This window comes from Hipposideros armiger, unplaced genomic scaffold (genome assembly GCF_001890085.2).
Source record: "Hipposideros armiger isolate ML-2016 unplaced genomic scaffold, ASM189008v1 scaffold_75, whole genome shotgun sequence".
Taxonomy (NCBI): domain Eukaryota; kingdom Metazoa; phylum Chordata; class Mammalia; order Chiroptera; family Hipposideridae; genus Hipposideros; species Hipposideros armiger.
This window is the reverse complement of record NW_017731425.1, coordinates 643,307-662,478: the sequence shown is the minus strand read 5'-3', so window position 1 is coordinate 662,478 and position 19,172 is coordinate 643,307. Positions and strand designations below refer to the sequence as shown.

Sequence of the window (19,172 nt, the reverse complement as noted above, 5' to 3'; positions counted from 1 at the left end):
CCAGTGAAGCAACGTCCTCCACAACTAGACTGAAGAACAGAACGACAACAACTTGTCTGTTCCCCTGCCCCCAATTCCCCAGCACTGTTCCCATCCCCACAACTCCCCAATAAAAATCTTAAAAAAAAACAAAAACCCCACAGTGAGATACCACCTCACCTCTGCTTAGGATAGCTATTGAAAAAAAAAAGAAAAGAAAAACAGGGCCAGCCAAGTGGTGCGTTTGTTAGGAGTTGGATTGGAACGCCAGCTCTCAGCAGCAAAGCCCCAGTTTGGATCCCACATGAGGGTCAGTGATGCTGCGCCCTCTACAGCTAAGATGGTAAGATCGACCTGGAGCTGGGCTGCCGTGAGTTGCCGGCGACAGCGTAGGCTGCAGCCCCTGCTGCAGTGGGCTGCCGTGAGCTACGTGAATGGCCGGCAACCAGTATGAGCTGCCAAGAGCAACTGTGAGCAGCCATCCAATGGCCGGTGAGCGACTGCCTCACCCGGGAAGAGCACAATGATAATACCAACATGGGCCAGTGAAGCAACGTCCTCCACAACTAGACTGACGAACAAAATGACAGCAAGTAGTCTGTTCCCCTCCCTGAATTCCCCAATAAAATCTTTAAAAAAAAAAAAAATAGAGCACACATTCTATCCACTGAGCCATCTGGGCGGCAGCTCAGCTCAAGGAGAAGCACCTATGCATTCTGATGACATTCTGACATTATAGAAGAATTTCATACAAGTCACTTACAGGAGATGAAAGGGGAAATATTCTCTGCCTTTGTGATGTGAACTCAATTCACAAGAGTAGAAAGCTCAATTTTTTATTATTAACATGGATATTTTGTAGAAACCCCAAGTTTTATTTCATTGCTAATGGTCAAACACTCTAGAAGTGACCCAGTACCTCACCTGTGTCAATCTCCCTGGAGCAGCATTTGGGTTGGGTCTGCCCTTGATTTCCTATACCAGTCCCTACCCTCCACACACCCACAGGCTCTCAGATGGTTGCTGACTGACCTGATATTTCATTCTACTGACTTACATGACTTTTCTTTTCTTTTTTTTTTTTAAGATTTTATTGGGGAATTGGTGAAGGGGAAAAGCGCTGGGGAATCGGGGGAAGGGGAACAGACAAGTTGCTGTTGTTTTGTTCATCAGTCTAGTTGTGGAGGATGTTGCTTCACTGGCCCAAGTTGGCACCATCATTGCGCTCTTCCCGGGCAAGGCAGATCAGTCGCCGGCCTCTGGACGGCTGCTCACGGCAGCTGTAGCTCACGGCTACACACAGTAGCTTATGGCAGCCCACTGCAGTAGGGGACTGCAGCCTACGCTGACGGCATCCCAGCCCCAGGTCGAGTTGCCATTCACCATCTTAGCTGCAGAGGGCAGTGTCACTGGCCCTCATATGTGGGATCCGAACCGGGGCCCTCTGGCGTCCCAAGCCAGTTCTTAACCAACGCACCACTCGGCCGGCCCTTACATGACTTTTCGAAAGGATTAGAAAGCTTTTAAAAATAGAATCACAATGAGGTAATAGCATCCATAGATGACAACCAAGGTGATGGTGAACTAACAACATAGGGGACGTACGGGATACATTCCACCATCCCCCATTTGTGAGGTTTGTTGCTAAAGGGGGCACCATTTAGAACAGTTCTTTCAGGCAAGTCAGAATTCAAACTGTATCCTGCAGAACTGATAAGCAGGATTTAGCACCTGGATTCACCCAAGCATCTAATGGTGGCTGACTTGATGCAAATACCTTCTTCTACTGAAAGGTATTATTTGAAACTAAGAAGGGAATGGGAGAAAAAATAGGAAAGTGTTTTTTTCTGTTGATCTGGCCAATGACAAAGTTTATAAAAATAAACCTTGACTTTTAAATGTTTATACAATTGATAACAAAGCAATATAAAACATTAAGTAAACAGGTAGATAAATACAGGAAGAAAACTTAAAATCCTTTTTAGGGTGCTGGCATGACATCTTCAATAGGGCTTTCTGGTTTCATACTAAAATGGAGATGGTTACCATGACATTTAGAAAACAAGCAACTTGATCTAAAATTGGTATTAAAGGAGGTAACTTTTAGTATTTCCCCCTAACCTTATACCTTTAGTAGGCCATAAGCAGCTTTCAATATTTATTGTGTGCTGGACACTTTTCTAAGCACTTGACATGTATTTTTCTCATTTATTCCCCACAAAAATCCTATGAGGTAGATACAATTTCACCTGCATTTTACAGAATAAAAGAATGAGATTCAGAGAAGGCCACACATGTTAAGTAAGTGGTAGAGTGGGGGATCCTAAACTAAGTAGGACTCAACAGCCCCTTATCCTCTCCTTTCCTGTTTCTCTTGAGAGCACAAAGGAAGGTGCACAATCTTTCCCAACAGTTCTGTCACCCAGGGTTGTGTCCCTGTCCAGTGGGACAACTGGGAACCCTAAGCCAAACTACCACCTCATTGGGCAGGCTTCCCCTAAGTTGTCCTCCTCTCATAGCACCCTATGATGTTGCCAGCCAGCCTCAAGAACTTCCAGTGAGCTAGGTTTTCTGGACAGCTGAAACATTGTTTATAATGATTTTTCATACCATATTTTGGCCTTCCCCAATATAAACAGGCATTTTATTTTCATACTAGCCTAAGAAGTCTGTAGCTAGATGTGTCACAGAAATGCCACCTGTTAGAGGTTACTACTCAATTCAGTTTATGAGAGAAACCTATGAAGTTATGAAATGAGACCTTTGTATAGGAAAAACCGACCATCTGACTGCTGATTTCAACCTAGGATTTAAATCAGTTACTCTTTTCTCAGAGGCTTGCTTGACTTCAAGTCTCAAAACTGATTCTTTCCAAGACTAGGAGGATTACTCAAATCAGCCCACTTCAGTTGCTTGTCTATTTTCTTAATGGTTTTAAAGCAAAGACACAAATATGGCTGTACCACTGTGATCAACTATCAGCCACAAATTAGGGTGGTCTCTTTTAAAGATTCCTACAGGCACTGATGACTAAAATGGTGCCAATTCATAAAAAGTCACCTCGGGCCGGCCGAGTGGCGCAATGGTTAAGAACTGGCTTGGGATGCCAGAGGGCCCCAGTTCGGATCCCACATATGAGGGCCAGTGACACTGCCCTCTACAGCTAAGATGCTGAACAACAGCTCAACCTGGAGCTGGGCTGCCATGAGTCGCCGGCGACGGTGTAGGCTGCAGCCCCTGTGGCAGTGGGTTGCCATGGGCTACCGTATGTAGCCAGCAGCCAGCGTGAGCGGCCAGCAGCCACAGTGAGCGGTCGTCCAGAAGCCGGCGACTGATCTGCCTCGCCCGGGAAGAGCGCAATGATGGTGCCAACTTGAGCCAGTGAAGCAACGTCCTCCACAACTAGACTGAAGAACAAAATGACAGCAACTTGTCTGTTCCCCTTCCCCCAATCCCCCAGCGCTGTTCCCATCCCCCAATTCCCCAAGAAAAATCTAAAAAAAAAAAGTCACCTCTAATGAAGAATGCCCATGAAATTAAGCTCAGATAATCCAACACCTACTCTTTAGATTTGATGTGCATGATTAACATTGGTCAGGATCAAGTTGAATGTTTTGAGTGTCCTCTGCTTTTATTTCCTGTCCAAGTGACAGGTGACAACAAGATACAGTAGCAAAGGAGGAACAGGACATAGTATGTATACTTTGCGATCTAAGATCAGCTTGTTCACTTGAAGAAAAAAACACATGGATCTGAATAATGGGATTGTCCAAGGCATTTCTATTTTGTAGTTCAAGCAGAAGATAGTATCACTAATAGAATAGCAGGTACTACACCTTCAGAACTGGTTAACAAAGACCTCTAATGAAGGCAAGAAAAAGTTGAAAGGGTCTCACATAAAATTACTAGTGTTGAGAAACATATATGTGAAATCACTACCCTAACATTGTTTGAACACAATTCTAACATGGCCATTAACTAAATCCTCTTGAATGGAGCAAAAAGTAAACGTATTTCCAACTAAATTTCGTAGAGAAAACCATTATATTTAAGTTCTACTGCCATTAACCTAAAAAAAATGCTTTTCTTAACCACTTTAGGCACATTTATCCAAGTATGGGAGAATTCTGAGACTGGACTGTGAAAAATGGGCAATACTGAGCTTCTTAATCTTTACTGTGGATATACGTAAGTTCTACCCTAACAGAGATCAATAACATCTTTCTAAGAATTACTTAAGCATAAAGATGAATATACATAAGTATGACATATACATGCCACCCTCAGATCAGAGTGTGAAAGTGATTCAAAAGCCTCTCTGCCAGGACTCTACAAGAAGAGTACCAGTCAGAACTTTTATTCAAAAGGTGCCAGCAGAGTTCACATCACAGAAGCTTATAAAAGTAGTTCAAATCAGTTTTTCTTCATTTAATAAGCTTTTCTCCATTCAGGATTCACCTGTCAACATTTTAGGTAAGGAATTTAAGTTGTGAAATACTCAAGCACTCTCAGGTTTGAAGGGAACTACAATACGTTTGGGAAGACCAAATCTGAACGAAGTACTAAAGTGCTTTGTACCAACTCACATTGTTATGCCCAAACAGACTGTGTTAAGACAGCAATTAACCAAGAACCCTTTTACACCTGAAAACACTTTTTTTCTCTAGAGAGATTGGTCTTTTTGTTTTAATGCTAAAAATGAGTATTACTGACATCATGATACTTTATCAAGTAGGTAAGAGTGGTGGCACCAGTACACAAACAAAGCCTGACTTAAAAATATTAACCAATTAGTACCCTGGGAAGCCAGGGACAATAACCACACCAGAGTCCTTGACAGAGTCCATACTAAGAAAATACAGATATGGGCCCAACTAGGACATAATCCTTCCTGTCAACTGTCCCAAGCACATTTTATATACTCCAGCCCAATACACTTCAGGGAACCAGAAATGAATTCACAGCTCACTGAGTCCTGCCAACCTCTTCAGAAACATTCAACAGTCAACAAGATACTGAAACAATATCGTCAATAAATATACGGCCTTAAAAAAAAAAAAATAAATAAATATACGGCCTTGAAGTGATTTGCAACCCCCTGGAAAAAGCAGGTATCTAGAAGAGCAGGTATCTAAATCACAAGTTTTTGGCTAGGGGAAATATAATTGAAGTCTTACTTTTGTGAATCCATATCCAATTTATAACTGGAAGTAAAAAACAATTTAAAAATCTGGTTACCCTAGCCAAGCACCTAGAATGGACCAAAGAGCATTCCTTTGGGGGGTTCACCTCTTATGGAAACATCAATACAGAGGACACTGATTTTGTGAGCCATCTCAGACCTGGAATCCTTACTCTACAGCATGTAAGTCAACAACATACCAGCTACACAGCTATTACAGAGTTTGTGTGCCAACATATACTGATCCACAAAGTCATATGAGATCTGAGCTGATATTCCCTTCACCTGAAAGCTTCTTAGAAGCAAATTCTAGTTTAAACTCCGTATTCACACTTTAGAAAAACGTTCAAAGCAATGCTTTACTAAACTAGTTAATATTCAGTCCATTTAAAGTCAGAATGAAACTACACTTTAGATAATACTAAGAAAATACCTACACAATGTTACTAACCTCCCCACCTTTATAAAGAAACACTATTTCAGTAGTAACAAAGCCTACTTTTGTATAGCGATGGGGAGATTTCGATGCTGGCTGCTTCTTCAAGTCAAGGAAAGTATCTCCATTTTCTGTTTCACCCACACTTCTCCTATCCATGGCTCCTTGGTCTACAATTCTTTGCACCTGGAAGATAAATCAACACAAAATTGTCACTGAGAATAAATTTTCAGAAGTCTTGGCTGTTTAAGAAAATGAAACTCTAATCTCTTAAAATGACTACTTTAAAAAAACAAACCCTCACAATTATGCTATAAACCAGAACCCAACTGGAAATAAAACCAGTTAGTTATCTCTTCTAGTAAATAAAGTGCTCTAAGCATCAAAAACGTAAGGAAAGAAGTGGAAGGTGCCCAAATCAGGGTACACAGCCTTTAAGCAGCCTTACTACAAAAGGAAACCAAGATTGGTCGCTGCCACCCATGGGAACCATTCAGGCAGTAGTGGGGAAGTTTCCCGGAGGGTGGACAGGTAGGAGACTGGTTGGGTCCGGGAATCCGGTAAGTCGGGCTGTAGTACAGTGCCTGTCACTTGCCAATGGACGGCGCCAGTTGCCCCTTGTTATCCAGGGGTCAGGGACTGGGGACGGAGCCCGAGCGCCTCTCGGCCAGCCGGCCGCACCTGTGGCCATGTCAGAGGCGCCCGTGGCAAGGAAGGAGCGAACGCCGGCTTCAGCTCCGAAACTCAGCTTCCCCGGGCCGCGACCCCAACCCCCGGCCTCTCGCGCAGGCCCCGACCCGGCGCCTTCCTTCGGAGGAAGGGCGGGGATGGTACTCACGAGGGGAGGCGGGCCGGAGGGAGCGGGGAGGCCGAATCCCCCCCGCCCGGGCGCTCAGAGCAGGAGCCGGCGCAGGCCCGCGGCCGTCCGCCCCGGCGCTGGGGCCCCGCCACCCCGCTGGCCTCGCGTCCCAGCCGCCGCCGTAACCACGACCCAGCCCTCCGCCCCTTCTCCCTGGCCCCCTCCCCCTTAATAACTCCCTCCACGCACCCGGGCCCGAGCACCGCCTTCGCCCGGATGTGAGGTGGCCGCGGCGATGCCGGACGAAAAAGAGAAACATCGCGTCGCGTTCCCCGGGCGCCGGTCCCTGCGTGCGTTCGGTGGCGGGAAGGCGGTGGCGGCGGAGGGGAGGAGGCCGGGTCCGGGGCGGCGGAAGCCCTCCCTGGTGCGTGCAGGCGGTCGTCGTGGGCAGCCCCGAGGATGCCGCGTTCCCATGCGCAATTCGGGGCGGGGCGGGCTGTACTTGGAGCCCGCGCCAGGCTGCTCCCTTGGGACGGAGGTAGCAGTGGATAAGTGGGCTGGGGTCCGTGGATTGGCCCGACTTGGGAGCCCGACCGTCGACCGCTGCGATTGCACGGTTCGAGCTGGCGGCGAACCCTGGGGTTAAGCAGTGCGAGTGAGTTAGGCGAACCTGGAGGCTTTTGAGCCTTTCGGGTGTGGGCTAGAACCTCAGCTCTTTTACTGGAGGTGTAATCTTGGTGACATCTCTGAGTTTAGCTCTTATCCTTTCTAAAATGGCCTCTCTGTATAAGTCTATGAGGAATAAACGAGATCACTCGTTGATGCATTAGTAGGCAAACTTGCCATGATTGCTTTTGATTGAGCTAAGGGCGACAAATTTATTGAAATGTTCTTTCCCGCCCATAACCTGAAATCTGCATGGGAACCGGAAGTGCAAGTGTGTTTGGGTGAAAATGAGATGGCGAACCTCAAGCGCTTAGTTACCCAGTGCCGAGACTGGCTAACGGGGGCACAGAAACACAAATATTATTTCCCTACTTTGTGAGCAACGAGAGTAACTGTTGTGCGGGGGGAGGAGCCGTCAGGAAAGTTTTGACCGAGATCACCTATGAGCCTGCTCTGCAGGATTATCACCAGCCCGTTTCTGCCCAGTGGGACCGCCCAGGGTTTGTGTAAAATGATACATAGGCGTGGAGGGAATCAACTTTTCTCGCTAAAAGGTATCGAAGTCTACATTTCTTTGAAGGGGCCTACTTTTAGTTTCACTTTCTTCACTTGTGAAATCGGGATTGGACAATGCGAGATCACTGAGTTTCCTTCCTAGGAGTCTTGACAACAGAGAAAAGAATTACGAAAACGTTTTTCTTTTCCTTTATAATACTGAATAAAAGATATTTCTTACAACCTATCTTTTCTCTGCAGCAAGAAGCAGAGTGGGAAACATTTGCAAATTGGAGGAGTTTGCATCCCAGCTCTACCCTATAGGCTGTGGAGAATTATGCCTTTTGTTCTTAGCCTTGATTTTCTCATCTGTAAAATTGGGAAGATGATAACCCACTGAGAAGGCTGTTGTCAAGATTAAATGGGAAAAGGTGGGTAAAAAGCCTTATAAACTTTCATAAAGCTGCTGGGTATTTTTTCTTTAAGCCTATACAGAGACACAACAAGCATTGGTGGTGGTGGTTATTATTAAAACCAAATTGCTTTTGGAATCCAGGTTCTTCCTAATGCTGAAGAAATGGCCTAATCCCCTTGCCATTATGGACTAGTGGAGACACCTATTCTTTGAAGTTGTTAAATCCTGATCTCTGCCACTTAGTGTGAAACCTGAGCCAGTCATTTCACTTTTCTGGACCCATTTACTCATGTGTCAAAAGGGATAGCAGTATCTATTTTTTAAGTTTGTAGTGGGACTTAGACATAACGTATTAAAAATACTGTTCTGGTTATCTATTGCTGTGTAACATCACCCCAAAACTCAGTGGCTTACCTCAACATTTATTTTGCACCCAAATCTGCAATTTGGCTGGCTCTAACTGGGACAGCTGGTCTCTGCTCCATTCAGCATCATCTGGAGCAGTGGAAGGCTGGGGGCTACGAACATCTAATGACTCACTGACATGTTTGGTGGTTGATGTTGGCTGGAACACTTACACGTGGCCTATCTGTGTAGCCTGAGCTTCCTCACATGTTGGCTGGATTCTGAGGGCAAGTATCCAGAGAGAACAAGAGAGTCAGACAGTTGCTGAATTTTCTAACCTGTTCACTCTGTTCTGCCACATGCCACATTCTGTTCTTTAGATAGGAGTCACTAAGGCTGGCCTATATTCAAGAGGAGGGGACTTAGGACTACACCTTTATATGGGAGGAGTGTTAAAAGAATTTATGGGCATACCTTAAAATTACCACAAACCACATGTGAAATCTGCTCAAGGCAATTTACTATCATGATATTGGCCTGGAGCTAGTAATTTCCAGGGCCCTCTGGTCTATCCTAGTTAGGATGCACTCTTCTACCAGGCTCTTCTTTTAATGTCTTGTAGAACCTTGTTCTCAACTTACCTTTCAGTCTCCATTTGTCCTTGTGAAAGAAGACAATTATTACCTAGGAACAAAGGTAATAATTTACTAAAGGAGGCCATACAAAAGCTAGATCCTTGCAAACACTTGTTTCATTGTAGCTTTTGAATGTTATTCTTCTTAGCAGAAATATTTTGTAATTCTAAGTGCCCCATTTTGCAACTAACAATTTTCAAATATTAGTATGGGAAACCCTTGGAGAGAGTAAGAGAAATGATTCATTCTAGTTGCTTACTAAATATTTGTAAGATCTTGGTTTAGGTTCAAATTGTTGGTTCAAAGTTTGGCCTAAGGGAACTCAAAGATTCAGTCAGTTGGGGAAATTAGCAGTCCAAGAACAGTGGAGAAGCAAATGAAAATATTAGAAACCTAGAAAATTTGAGAGCAGCCTCATTTCAGAAAGTTGAAATTATAACTCGACTGTCCTGTACCTCTCAAAATGGGCCTTCTCCTACTCAGTTTTTTTGTTTGTTTTGTTTTGTTTTTCTCCTCCAAGGGTAATTAGTTCCAAGGAAATAGGATATGAACAGTGTCACAGTTGTGCTCACATGTACTCAGGTTAAGGACCATAAGAAAATTACTAAGGGACTTCCGGAAGACTACACAGCAAATTCTATGCAAAGCCTAGACCGCTGCTGAATGGAACAGAGAAGTACTTAAAACAGCCTGACACCATGTAAAGTGCTGCTACCCTAGCTATTCAATACTGTTATGTTCCAATCTTTCTCTACAGGACTATTTTCATTATAACTCAAATGGAAAGGGCTTTCATCCCTTCCTGAATTATGGTGATAAATGCACGTGACAAAGAAAGCACCAGCAAATTATCTAGAAAGCATGCGTATTGATTTATTATCTTGGATATGTCATAATTTATATAAACTACTTATAAGAAGGACTAGTTTTACAATAAGTAAATATTACTGTGTTAATTAGGACTTTGAAACTCACTAAATTATTTAAAACTACTTGGCTGCATATCTTCGGATAAGAGTTGTCCCTAAAAGATTGGCCCCAGTGTCCCACTAAAGTGGAACTCCTCCGTTTTTAAAACACGTTTTAAATTACAAAAATTAGCATACGTAGAAAATAGAACAAAAATACAAATTAACCTGATTCTATTCCTGAGACACCCAACAAGTTATTTTTCTGTTTTTAACGTAAAACCTTTCAAGCATTTATATACATAATGCTAGCCTTTGCTCTCTCCACCAGACATCTGTGCTTTCAAACGATGTTTTACAAAGCACAGGAGAAAAGCTTAAGAAAATACCTACCCTCCCCCACCTCTATTTTTAAAAGATGATCAGAATGGACCCACGTTTAAAATTTTAACTACTATTTATAACTAGTGCTTACTAATTACAGTTTTAAAGGAAGGGTTAAGAGAAGATATCAGCCTGGGATAATTTTAATTCAGGGGCCGCGGAAAGACGCGCCCTTAACGCCCCTCCCCGCGTCCACATTGACAGGCTCCTGTTTCACGCATGCGCGCGCCCTACTCCTTACGGGTGGGCTCACACTCCCCGGGAATCAAGGAGAACCTGGAGATGCTCACGTGGGAACCTGGAGGTGATAGAACTCTTAGCGCCGGCCTCCAGACAGGAACCTCATCCCTAGTGCTTGCCTTGCGAAGCGTAACTCGGGGATCCGCTTCGAAACAGCTCCCACTCTTGTCCAAGAGTAGCAGTAGGAAGTTGAGCTCAGAGAGAAGCTGGCAGCCCAAAGAGGCAGAGAGACCTCCGTGGGCTGTTCCGAAGGTGCGTTTATCTACGCCCCTCCTGGCTAACTCGCATAGCCGACTCTCAACCACTGCCAAGGGGAGGCGTGTCACCTGTTGGACTGAGACTGCGCGAACTCTGGGGTGGTCCCTGGCAGGGCGTCCCTCACGCACGCTGCGTCGCCGTGGAGATGGGGTGGGGCCGGCGGGAGACGTGCGTGCAGAGGCTCGGGAAGCGCCGGACTCAGGCGGCCAGTCGGTGACCTCCCGCTCCGGTTCAGACTTCCCTGAGCCTCCAGGCCGGAGGGCTTGGCTTCCTTAGGTATGAGGCCTGGTCCAACCGTCCCCAACCTCTGAATGCTACGGCCTCTCCGGCCAGGAGCCCAGCGGCGAGCGCATGTCCCTCCGAGCTGGGCTGGGTCGCTCTCCTGTGGGAGCTCTGCTTCCTCCTCTTCTAGAAGTGCAGGTGATGCTGCCTACCCACGGTGCTAGGTGGGGAGTGGAGGAGACGGGAAAAGAGCGCGCAGGACGGCGTCCGGGGCCCGCCCTCTTCGCCCAGCGCGGCGCTCGTGTGGTTTTTGCCGGGTGTTTCTCGTCACCGTCTTGTCTCCCGGGTCTGGGGATACAGCATCCTCTCGCGCGCGCAAAGCGCCGCTGGCGGCTGCCGGTACCCGAGTCCAGGCAAGGCCCATTAGCGTGCGCGGATCCGAACCGGGGGTTTCTGGATCCCTGCTACGTAGCTCCGCGAGGGGCTAGTGTATACAGATCTCAGGAGTCCCATCTGAGCCCGGAGGGGCCAACTGGGCAAACACCGTGAAGCCTCCCTCGCAGTAGGAGATTAGTGCTTCTTTTTTATTTGCTGGTAGGCCGTTCAGATTTCTTGTTAACCTCTATAGATGTACAGTAAGTTTTTGTCGAATGAATGGTATTAGGAACCTGAGTACCACTCCCAGCTCTACCACTTAGCTGGTGACCTTGGGCACTTGTCTGTGACATGAAATGGCTGTATCTCACCTGTTGGGGTGGTTGTATTAAGAAGTAGGTAATTAATGAAAAGTGCTTAGTACTATACATGGCACAGAGGAACCACTTCATAAATGTTATTTTAAATATAATTTCTACATCTTACTTAGATTGCGTGTTACCCTCCTAAGGCCATAAAAATATGAGGCTTGGAGGTGTCAGGGACGGCTTTCTGGAAATAGTTGAAAGTTATTCTGGGGCTTAAGATATACATTTAGGTACTGTATTTCCTTGCTTTTTTTTTTTTTTTAGTAGGATCATTCATTTCTCAGTCATTGTTAGAAGTTGCAAAATACTGTAGAAACTTCTTTAAGATACTTTTGATTTAGATTTGTCAAATTAACAATACATAATTTAAAAAACTAATTTAAAAACTCATAGAAAATAGCCCCCATACCCCAGTTCTAATTTCCTTTCTTCTAGCTGTTTATTCTGATGTTATTGGGTTGTCGGAAAAGTCATGACGCATTTTTGCAACGAAAACCAAAAAATACGTCATGACTTTTCCGACAGTCGAATATTTATAAATTGGAAGTAAATATCCTTATAGGTGATATTTCTTTCAGCTATGTTTCACCTGTGATTTGTTAATTTTACACGTTAAGTGTTGACTCTTATTCGTGGGAGGTAATTACTTAGCTCACAGTTTTCCTTCATCTCACCAATGTGGTTATGTGGTAATTTGTTGTTAATAGTGTTTATATAACAGATAGTCACAGCTGAACCAAGTAGAGCACTGAAACCCTCTTGTATGCCATCATTTCTTCTGAGAATTAATAATGGTCTTATTTTCTCAGTTGCCTGGTATTCCTTACACGGATCACCAAAATTTTTTTCTGAATGCTTCAGCATTTCTCATATAGCTATCTAATTTTTTGCACAGTCTTAAAACCATCCATTTTATTTTTTTCATGGAGACTTCTTTCCTCTGCTCTAATCTGATCTCGTGGCTCTTGCCTGCTGTACCTAGTTCTAATCCAGGGACTTCTTTTTGCATCTGTTTTAGGATTTGCTTCTTTTCACTATTCTCTTGTGTTGAATTCACTTGCCTGGATCCCTTTTTATTTTTTTCTTAATTTGCTGCCTTGGCTTTTGGAGCAGTCTCCTGTAATTACTGCTACTTCTATTTCTTCCTCCACCTCGTCCTCCTCTTTTCCTTCTTTTAACAGCTTTGTTGAGATATACAGTAAAATCTTGGATTGCGAGTAACTTGTTTTGCGAGTGTTCCGCAAGACGAGCAAACATTTCTAATACATTTTAACTTGGTAAATGAGCGATATCTTGCAATATGAGTAGTTTGTTTCTGGAACAAATTATGCTCGCAAACCAAGATATTACTGTAATTCACATATCATACAAGTCACCCATTTAAAGTGTTCAATTCATGGGTTTTTAGTATATTCACATAGTTATGCAACATCACCATAATCAACTTTGGAACATTTTAATCACCCAGAAGAGAATGTTAGTATCCACTCATCTGTTAGTAGGCACTACCCATTTTCCTTCATTCCCCCCAGCTCTTGGCAACGCCCAATTTACTTTCTGACTCCATAGATTTGCCTGTTCTGGACATTTCATATGAATGGAATTATACAATATGTGGTCCTTTGTGATTGGCTTCATTCACTTAGCATAATGTTTTCAAGGATCATCCATGTTTTAGCATGTAACAATATCACATTTCTTTTTATGGCGAAATAAACATTTCATTGTGTGGAGATACCGTATTTCGTTTATCCATCCATGAGTTGGTACACATTTGGGCTTTCACTTTTTTTTTTTTTAAGATTTTATTTGGGAATTGGGGGAGGGTACAGCATTGGGAATCGGGGAAGGGGAACAGACAAGTTGCTGTCCTTTTGTTCTTCAGTCTAGTTGTGGAGGATGTCGCTTCACTGGCCCATGTTGGCATCATCACTGCGCTCTTCTCGGTTGAGGCAGATTGGTCGCCGGCCACTGGACGGCCGCTCACGGGGCATCTTGGCAGCTAAAGTTGGCTGCCAGCCACTCATGGTAGCTTATGGCAGCCCACGCCGTTGCTGGCGACTCACAGCAGCCCAGCTCCAGGTCGAGCCATTGTTCACCATCCTAACTGTAGAGGGCGCAGTGTCACTGGCCCCAATGTGGGATCCGAACCGGGGCTCTGCTGCTCAGAGCTGGCATCCCAAGCCAACTCTTACTCAACGCGCCACTCAGCCGGCCCTGGATCTTGATTTTAACAAACTACAAATCAACTGTCAAACAAAAAGCAAGAAATTACCAAAACAATTTAAACTTCAATTTTTTTTAAACTTAATGTTTTCATGAGTTACTTAAAAATTACCATTAATTTTTAGTGTTAGTTCTTTTAAAAGGACATATTTTACAGAATACACTGAAAATTTTACAGATAAAATAGGAGAAATTTGAGTACCAAAATAATTAAAGTCTATACATTGCATTTGGTTAACATACATCTTAAGTCTCTTAATGTGTAAGTTTTCCCTTCTTTCCTTTGCAGTTTATTTGTTGAAGGAACTGGGTCGTTTGTCCTATAAAGTTTCCTACATTGTCAATTTTGCCAAGTCATTTTGTTTGTCCCCTGTATTTTTTGTTAGGTGATACTTAGTTTTAGATGAGGCTTGATAATATTTAGATGCAAGTTTTGGGCAGGAGTACATCATAGGTAGTGGTACTTCCTCAGATTCCTTTGTTTGTTTTGGTCTCTTTTTCTTGTTGAAGGTAATTTCCAAATGTCTTGTGATTCTTGACTGTCCATTCATACTTAAGTGTCAGCAACTGAGAGATTAATTGGGAGCTCCCAGACTCTGAGCAGGGGTTATCCGTTTGTGAGCTTCTCTGTAGGGGCAGGTTTCCCTTTTTATTAATGGAGGTGGGGCACAGATGTCAGAATCTAGAGGTCTGTTAATTCTTAGCTTGTGAGACTGGGAAGGTACCAGTCTAGCTGTAAGAATTGTGGAAGCAGAGTGTGGGGAGGGAGCTGTATACCTGCCTGGCCAGGTTGGGAAGGAGACCAGGGGCCTCAGATGCTCACCATATAGACTCATTCAATCCCCTCATTTGTGGCCTATGACTTCTGGGAGCCTTTCCTTGTTCCTTCTAGTTCTGAGCTCTTCTGGGATTCAGTTGGCCTTCTTCTCTTTGGTATCCCACTCTGTTGATTTTTATTTCCTCAATCTGTTCCGGCCGTTAATTTTCCTCTTTCCACTTTCTTGTTGCAAAAATTTGTGGCAGTCTTTCATTTCCTGTGATTCCTTCTCCCATCTCTTGTATACCCTTTTATCCTTTACTGTCATGTGGGCAATCTATATGTGTAACTGGGAATCCACACCTAATAATCTTTGTTTTTGGTTATTATGTGTATTCCAACTCAGAAGCAAGTTCATATTCATATCTTTGAGATCAAACCTGTGTCCCAGCCTTTCCAATATTTATATATTTCACCTGTCAGGTTCTAGACATCGTTTTAGATGCTGGAGATAGTGGTGAGAAAAATCAGACATATGTGTAGCTTTTGTTTTATGGAATTTTTTATTAGTTTTAGATGTAGAAAATAATACAGTAGTTTTACTTTTCGCCCCTCACAAAGTGACAACCCCCTCTATATTAAATATTAAATATAATATTTAATATATATTAAATTATAGTTGACATACAATATTATTGAACATCAGCTTCAGGTGTACAGTGCAGTGGTCAGGCATCTACACTATCCATGAAGTGGCCTCCCTAACAAGACGTGTGTTTTCATGGAATTTATACTCTAATGGGGAAGGCAGATAGATATGTACAAGTACTTAGAATGTTGGCACACAGTGTATAACAAAAGGGAGTCTTGCACTACAGATAACATTCCTAGAATCATTGTAACAAGACATAAACCCATGGCAATGACCCATTTATTGTAGTATTTCACCAAAAGTCTTTATTTAATCATCCTTCAATCTAATTTATTTATGGAAATAGTCACAAATGGTGACCTATGTCACTTGGAGAGTGATACCAGAAAGACTACTAGTAGTACATAGGTTTGACCTCAGTAAGAACTGTTCATTTTGTATGGATAAATTCTTTTGGCTAATTCCTTGTCTGATAGTCATTGAAATATGTGACCTTGATTATAAGGGTGACCTTGTTTATAAAGAGTGATTTCATTCTTTTAGAATGAATGTCTCAGTATGAATGCATCACAATTACCCAACATAGGACATATCCACCCTATTAGCTTTCCTCCACCATGCACTTAAATCTAACTCCTTTGTCTTACTACTTGTATTGGTTTCCAAAGTCTGCTGTAACAAAATGCCACAAACTGCATGGCTTAAAACAACAAATTTATTATCTGTTAGTTCTGGAGGCCAGAAATCTGAAACCAAGATGTCGACAGGGCCATCGTCATCTTTCTGAAAGCTTGAGGGGAGGATCTGTTGCATGCTTTTCGCTTAGCTTCTGGTGTTGCTAGCAGTCCTTAGGGTTCCTTGGCTTGTAGACACATCACTCCAAAATCTCTGCTTTGATTATCACATACGATATTCCCCGTGTGTCTGTCTTCACCTGGCTTTCTCTCTGTATCTGTCCCTGTGTTCCTTCTATTTCTTTAAAGACACCAATCATATTGGATTAAGGGCCCACCCTATTCCAGTATGACCACATCTTAACTTACATCTTAATTACATCTGCAAAGACTATTTCCAAATACGGTCATATTCGTAGGTACTAGGGGTTAGGACTCCAGCATATCTTTTTAACGAACCCAGTTCAACACACAACATTGCTATTCTTTGCCCTAAGAAATAAAAACCGTGTTATTATTCCGTTCATAATAAATCTTATTGGTAGAAATTACCACCAAATGAAAATGAAAACTGTACACAGCACTTTACTTCTTATCAAAAACTGCCTGAAGATTCTTATAGGTAATATTGACAGCCATAAAAATTAATCTGGGAAATTTTTGGCCTCTACTGGTGTTCTTATGAAGGGAAGTTGAAGGTCTAAGAACATTACCTGGACAGGAGGAATGAGCCAGTCGTATGTAACCTTTTGAGTGTGGCTCTGTCTCCTCTTAGTTTCCTTCCTTAGAAAACAACTTCTTAAAAATGCAATTTAAAAAGTATTTTATTTTATTATTTAAAGATTTTTTATTGGGGAATTGAGGGAGGGGAACAGTGTTGGGGAATCGGGGAAGGGGAACAGACAAGTTGCTGTCCTTTTGTTCTTCAGTCTAGTTGTGGAGGACGTCACTTCACTGGCCCATGTTGGTATTATCATTGCGCTCTTCCCAGGTGAGGCAGTGGCTCGCCGGCCATTAGACGGCCGCTCACAGCAGCTCGTGAAAGCTCACGCCAGCTTCCGGCCAGCCCCATGGCAGCCTACGCCATCGCCAGGGACTCACAGCAGCCCAGCTCCAGGTCAAGCTGTTGTTCACCATCTTGTGCAGTGTCACTGGCCCTAATGCGGGATGTGAACCGGGGCCCTGCTGCTCAGAGCTGGTGTCCCAAACCAACTAACTCTTAGCCAACATGCCACTCGGCCAGCCCTAAAAAGTGTTTTAAATCGGAGACTTCCCAAGTTCATCAGGTGTTGAATAAAGGAAGGGCAGGAGACCAGAAACTGGCATGCAGCTGTTCAGAAATATGGCTCCTAATTTATTCTCTCTTTTATTCCCTTTTTCTTTTAGTTAGAAGGGGAAGATAAATGACTTTGATTCATGAAAAATGTGCTCACTAAGAAGTGTATGTCAAGCCACTGGTTGAATTTCCATCAAAAAAAGATAAAGCAGAGAATGGAGAGGAAGATTGACTCCAGGTGAGTGATGGGACTTGCAAAAAAGATAACTGAAATTATGGCCTTTGTAAAAGCCTGTAAACATTTTTTTTCTGTGTGAAAAGAATATAAAATGTAGGTTTTCCCTAAATCATGAGTAGTGAGATAGGAAGTTTGGGTGAGGATTTTTTGTTGTTGGTTTTTGGATTTCTCATCTGGAGTATAGTGTATAATGCACATTTCATACCTTATGTTACAGCCCAAAACCATTTTGCATCATTAAAGTTTTGATTTTGAGCAGGAATGAGGATGATTTTCCTGAGGTTAGAAGTTAAAACATTATGGCTAGCTGGCTTTTGTATCTTTTTCCCTCCTTTTGATCATGGTTGCTTTGAGCCTGCATTAAGTTTCTTTTGATTCCAAATAACAATTCAACTCTGGCTCGTCTAGGCAAAAGGGAAGAATTTACAAGAAAGAGACTGATTTACTAGTAAACCTCAGATTCACAGGAGTGAGCTTGTGATTTGCAGCTGGCCAGTCAAGGGTATTCCACTGCCTTATACACAGTGATTGGTTCAGTGTGGGCATGTGACCACATAGGGCTAATCAGAGGTTTCTCTCTAAAGCTGAAACAGCCCACCTAATTTAAAGAGAGGCCCACCTAATGCTAAGGTTGCTGTGACAGAGGTTGCAATCTCCACCATGCAGAGGCAACAGGGAGCCTGTGCTGTAGGAGGTAAGCAGGTCAGCACACTCAGAGAAGCAGCAAGACCTAACAATGTTGAGATACCAGTTCTAGTCCTTGAGGCTGTAATTCAGAATTCTCCCAAAGTCCGTGAGCTACCTCTTTGTGCTGGATATATTCAGTTTACCCCTCCAGATCTAATCTCCACTCATCAGCATCCAGGCTTCCTGATGGATTTGGCCAAAGAGATAGGAGGAGGAGATAGGAGGGAGGGAGGAGAGTGAGACCAGACTTTATTCCCTGAGCTCCCTCCTTGTAAGACACTGGGTTGGCCGTGTTCCTCCACTGAAGCTCAAAGCACTTCGGAAGGCAGCAGACTCTATATGAGTCTCCTAGATCCTGGTAATTATTCCTTTCCCTTGTCTCTTTGGTGATATTAGAGGTAATACCAGCTTAGCTTCTATTAGCCTCAGGTTCCTTCATTGTCTGCTGTGTTCCTGGACACACACACCTTTATATATAAGCCATCTTTCAGATTATCCTATTTTTAATATGTCGTCTGTTTTCTTTGGGACTCTGGGAGTTTTATCATGACTGGTGTTGGATTTTTTTTTTTTTAACTTTATTGAGGAACAGTGTTTTTTTCCAGGACCAACAGCTCCAAGTCAAGTTGATGTCATTCAATCTTAGTTGTGGAGGGCGCAGCTCAGTTCCAAGTCCACTCACCGTTTTCAGTCCCACTATCCCATGTGGGAGTCAAACTGGCAACCTTGTTAAGAGCACGCACTCTAACCAACTGAGCCATCCGGCTGCCCACCGGCAGCTCAGCGATAGCTCAGCTCAAGTCGTCTTCAATCTATTGGGTTGTCGAAACAGTCATGACGTATTTTGTCTGTGTTTTTCTTTTTTTTTTTTTTTAAGATTTTATTGGGGAATTGGGGGAGGGGAACAGACAAGTTGCTGTCCTTTTGTTCTTCAGTCTAGTTGTGGAGGACGTCA

The 19,172-nt window shown here is 43.4% G+C and overlaps 2 protein-coding genes across 28 annotated transcripts in view; one reads left to right on the top strand and one right to left on the bottom strand.

The window, feature by feature from the left end:
* Positions 1 to 6,717, bottom strand: part of EIF4ENIF1 (eukaryotic translation initiation factor 4E nuclear import factor 1) — a 45,488-nt gene extending 38,771 nt beyond the window's left edge. For 4 of the 7 annotated variants that reach the window (XM_019643078.1, XM_019643079.1, XM_019643077.1 and 1 more), the window contains exons 1-2: positions 6,436 to 6,565; positions 5,661 to 5,783 (exon numbers count right to left, since the gene is read on the bottom strand). In XM_019643078.1, the coding sequence (XP_019498623.1) occupies positions 5,661 to 5,756 (96 nt within the window). In that variant the 5' untranslated portion in view covers positions 5,757 to 5,783; positions 6,436 to 6,565. The other 3 variants (XM_019643075.1, XM_019643076.1, XM_019643074.1) reach the window with 3 other exon arrangements.
* Positions 6,695 to 19,172, top strand: part of SFI1 (SFI1 centrin binding protein) — a 107,791-nt gene continuing 95,313 nt past the window's right edge. For 4 of the 21 annotated variants that reach the window (XM_019643069.1, XM_019643068.1, XM_019643065.1 and 1 more), the window contains exons 1-2: positions 10,865 to 11,162; positions 17,403 to 17,530. In XM_019643069.1, coding sequence (XP_019498614.1) covers positions 17,433 to 17,530 — 98 coding nt within the window. In that variant the 5' untranslated portion in view covers positions 10,865 to 11,162; positions 17,403 to 17,432. The other 17 variants (XM_019643070.1, XM_019643064.1, XM_019643059.1 and 14 more) reach the window with 16 other exon arrangements.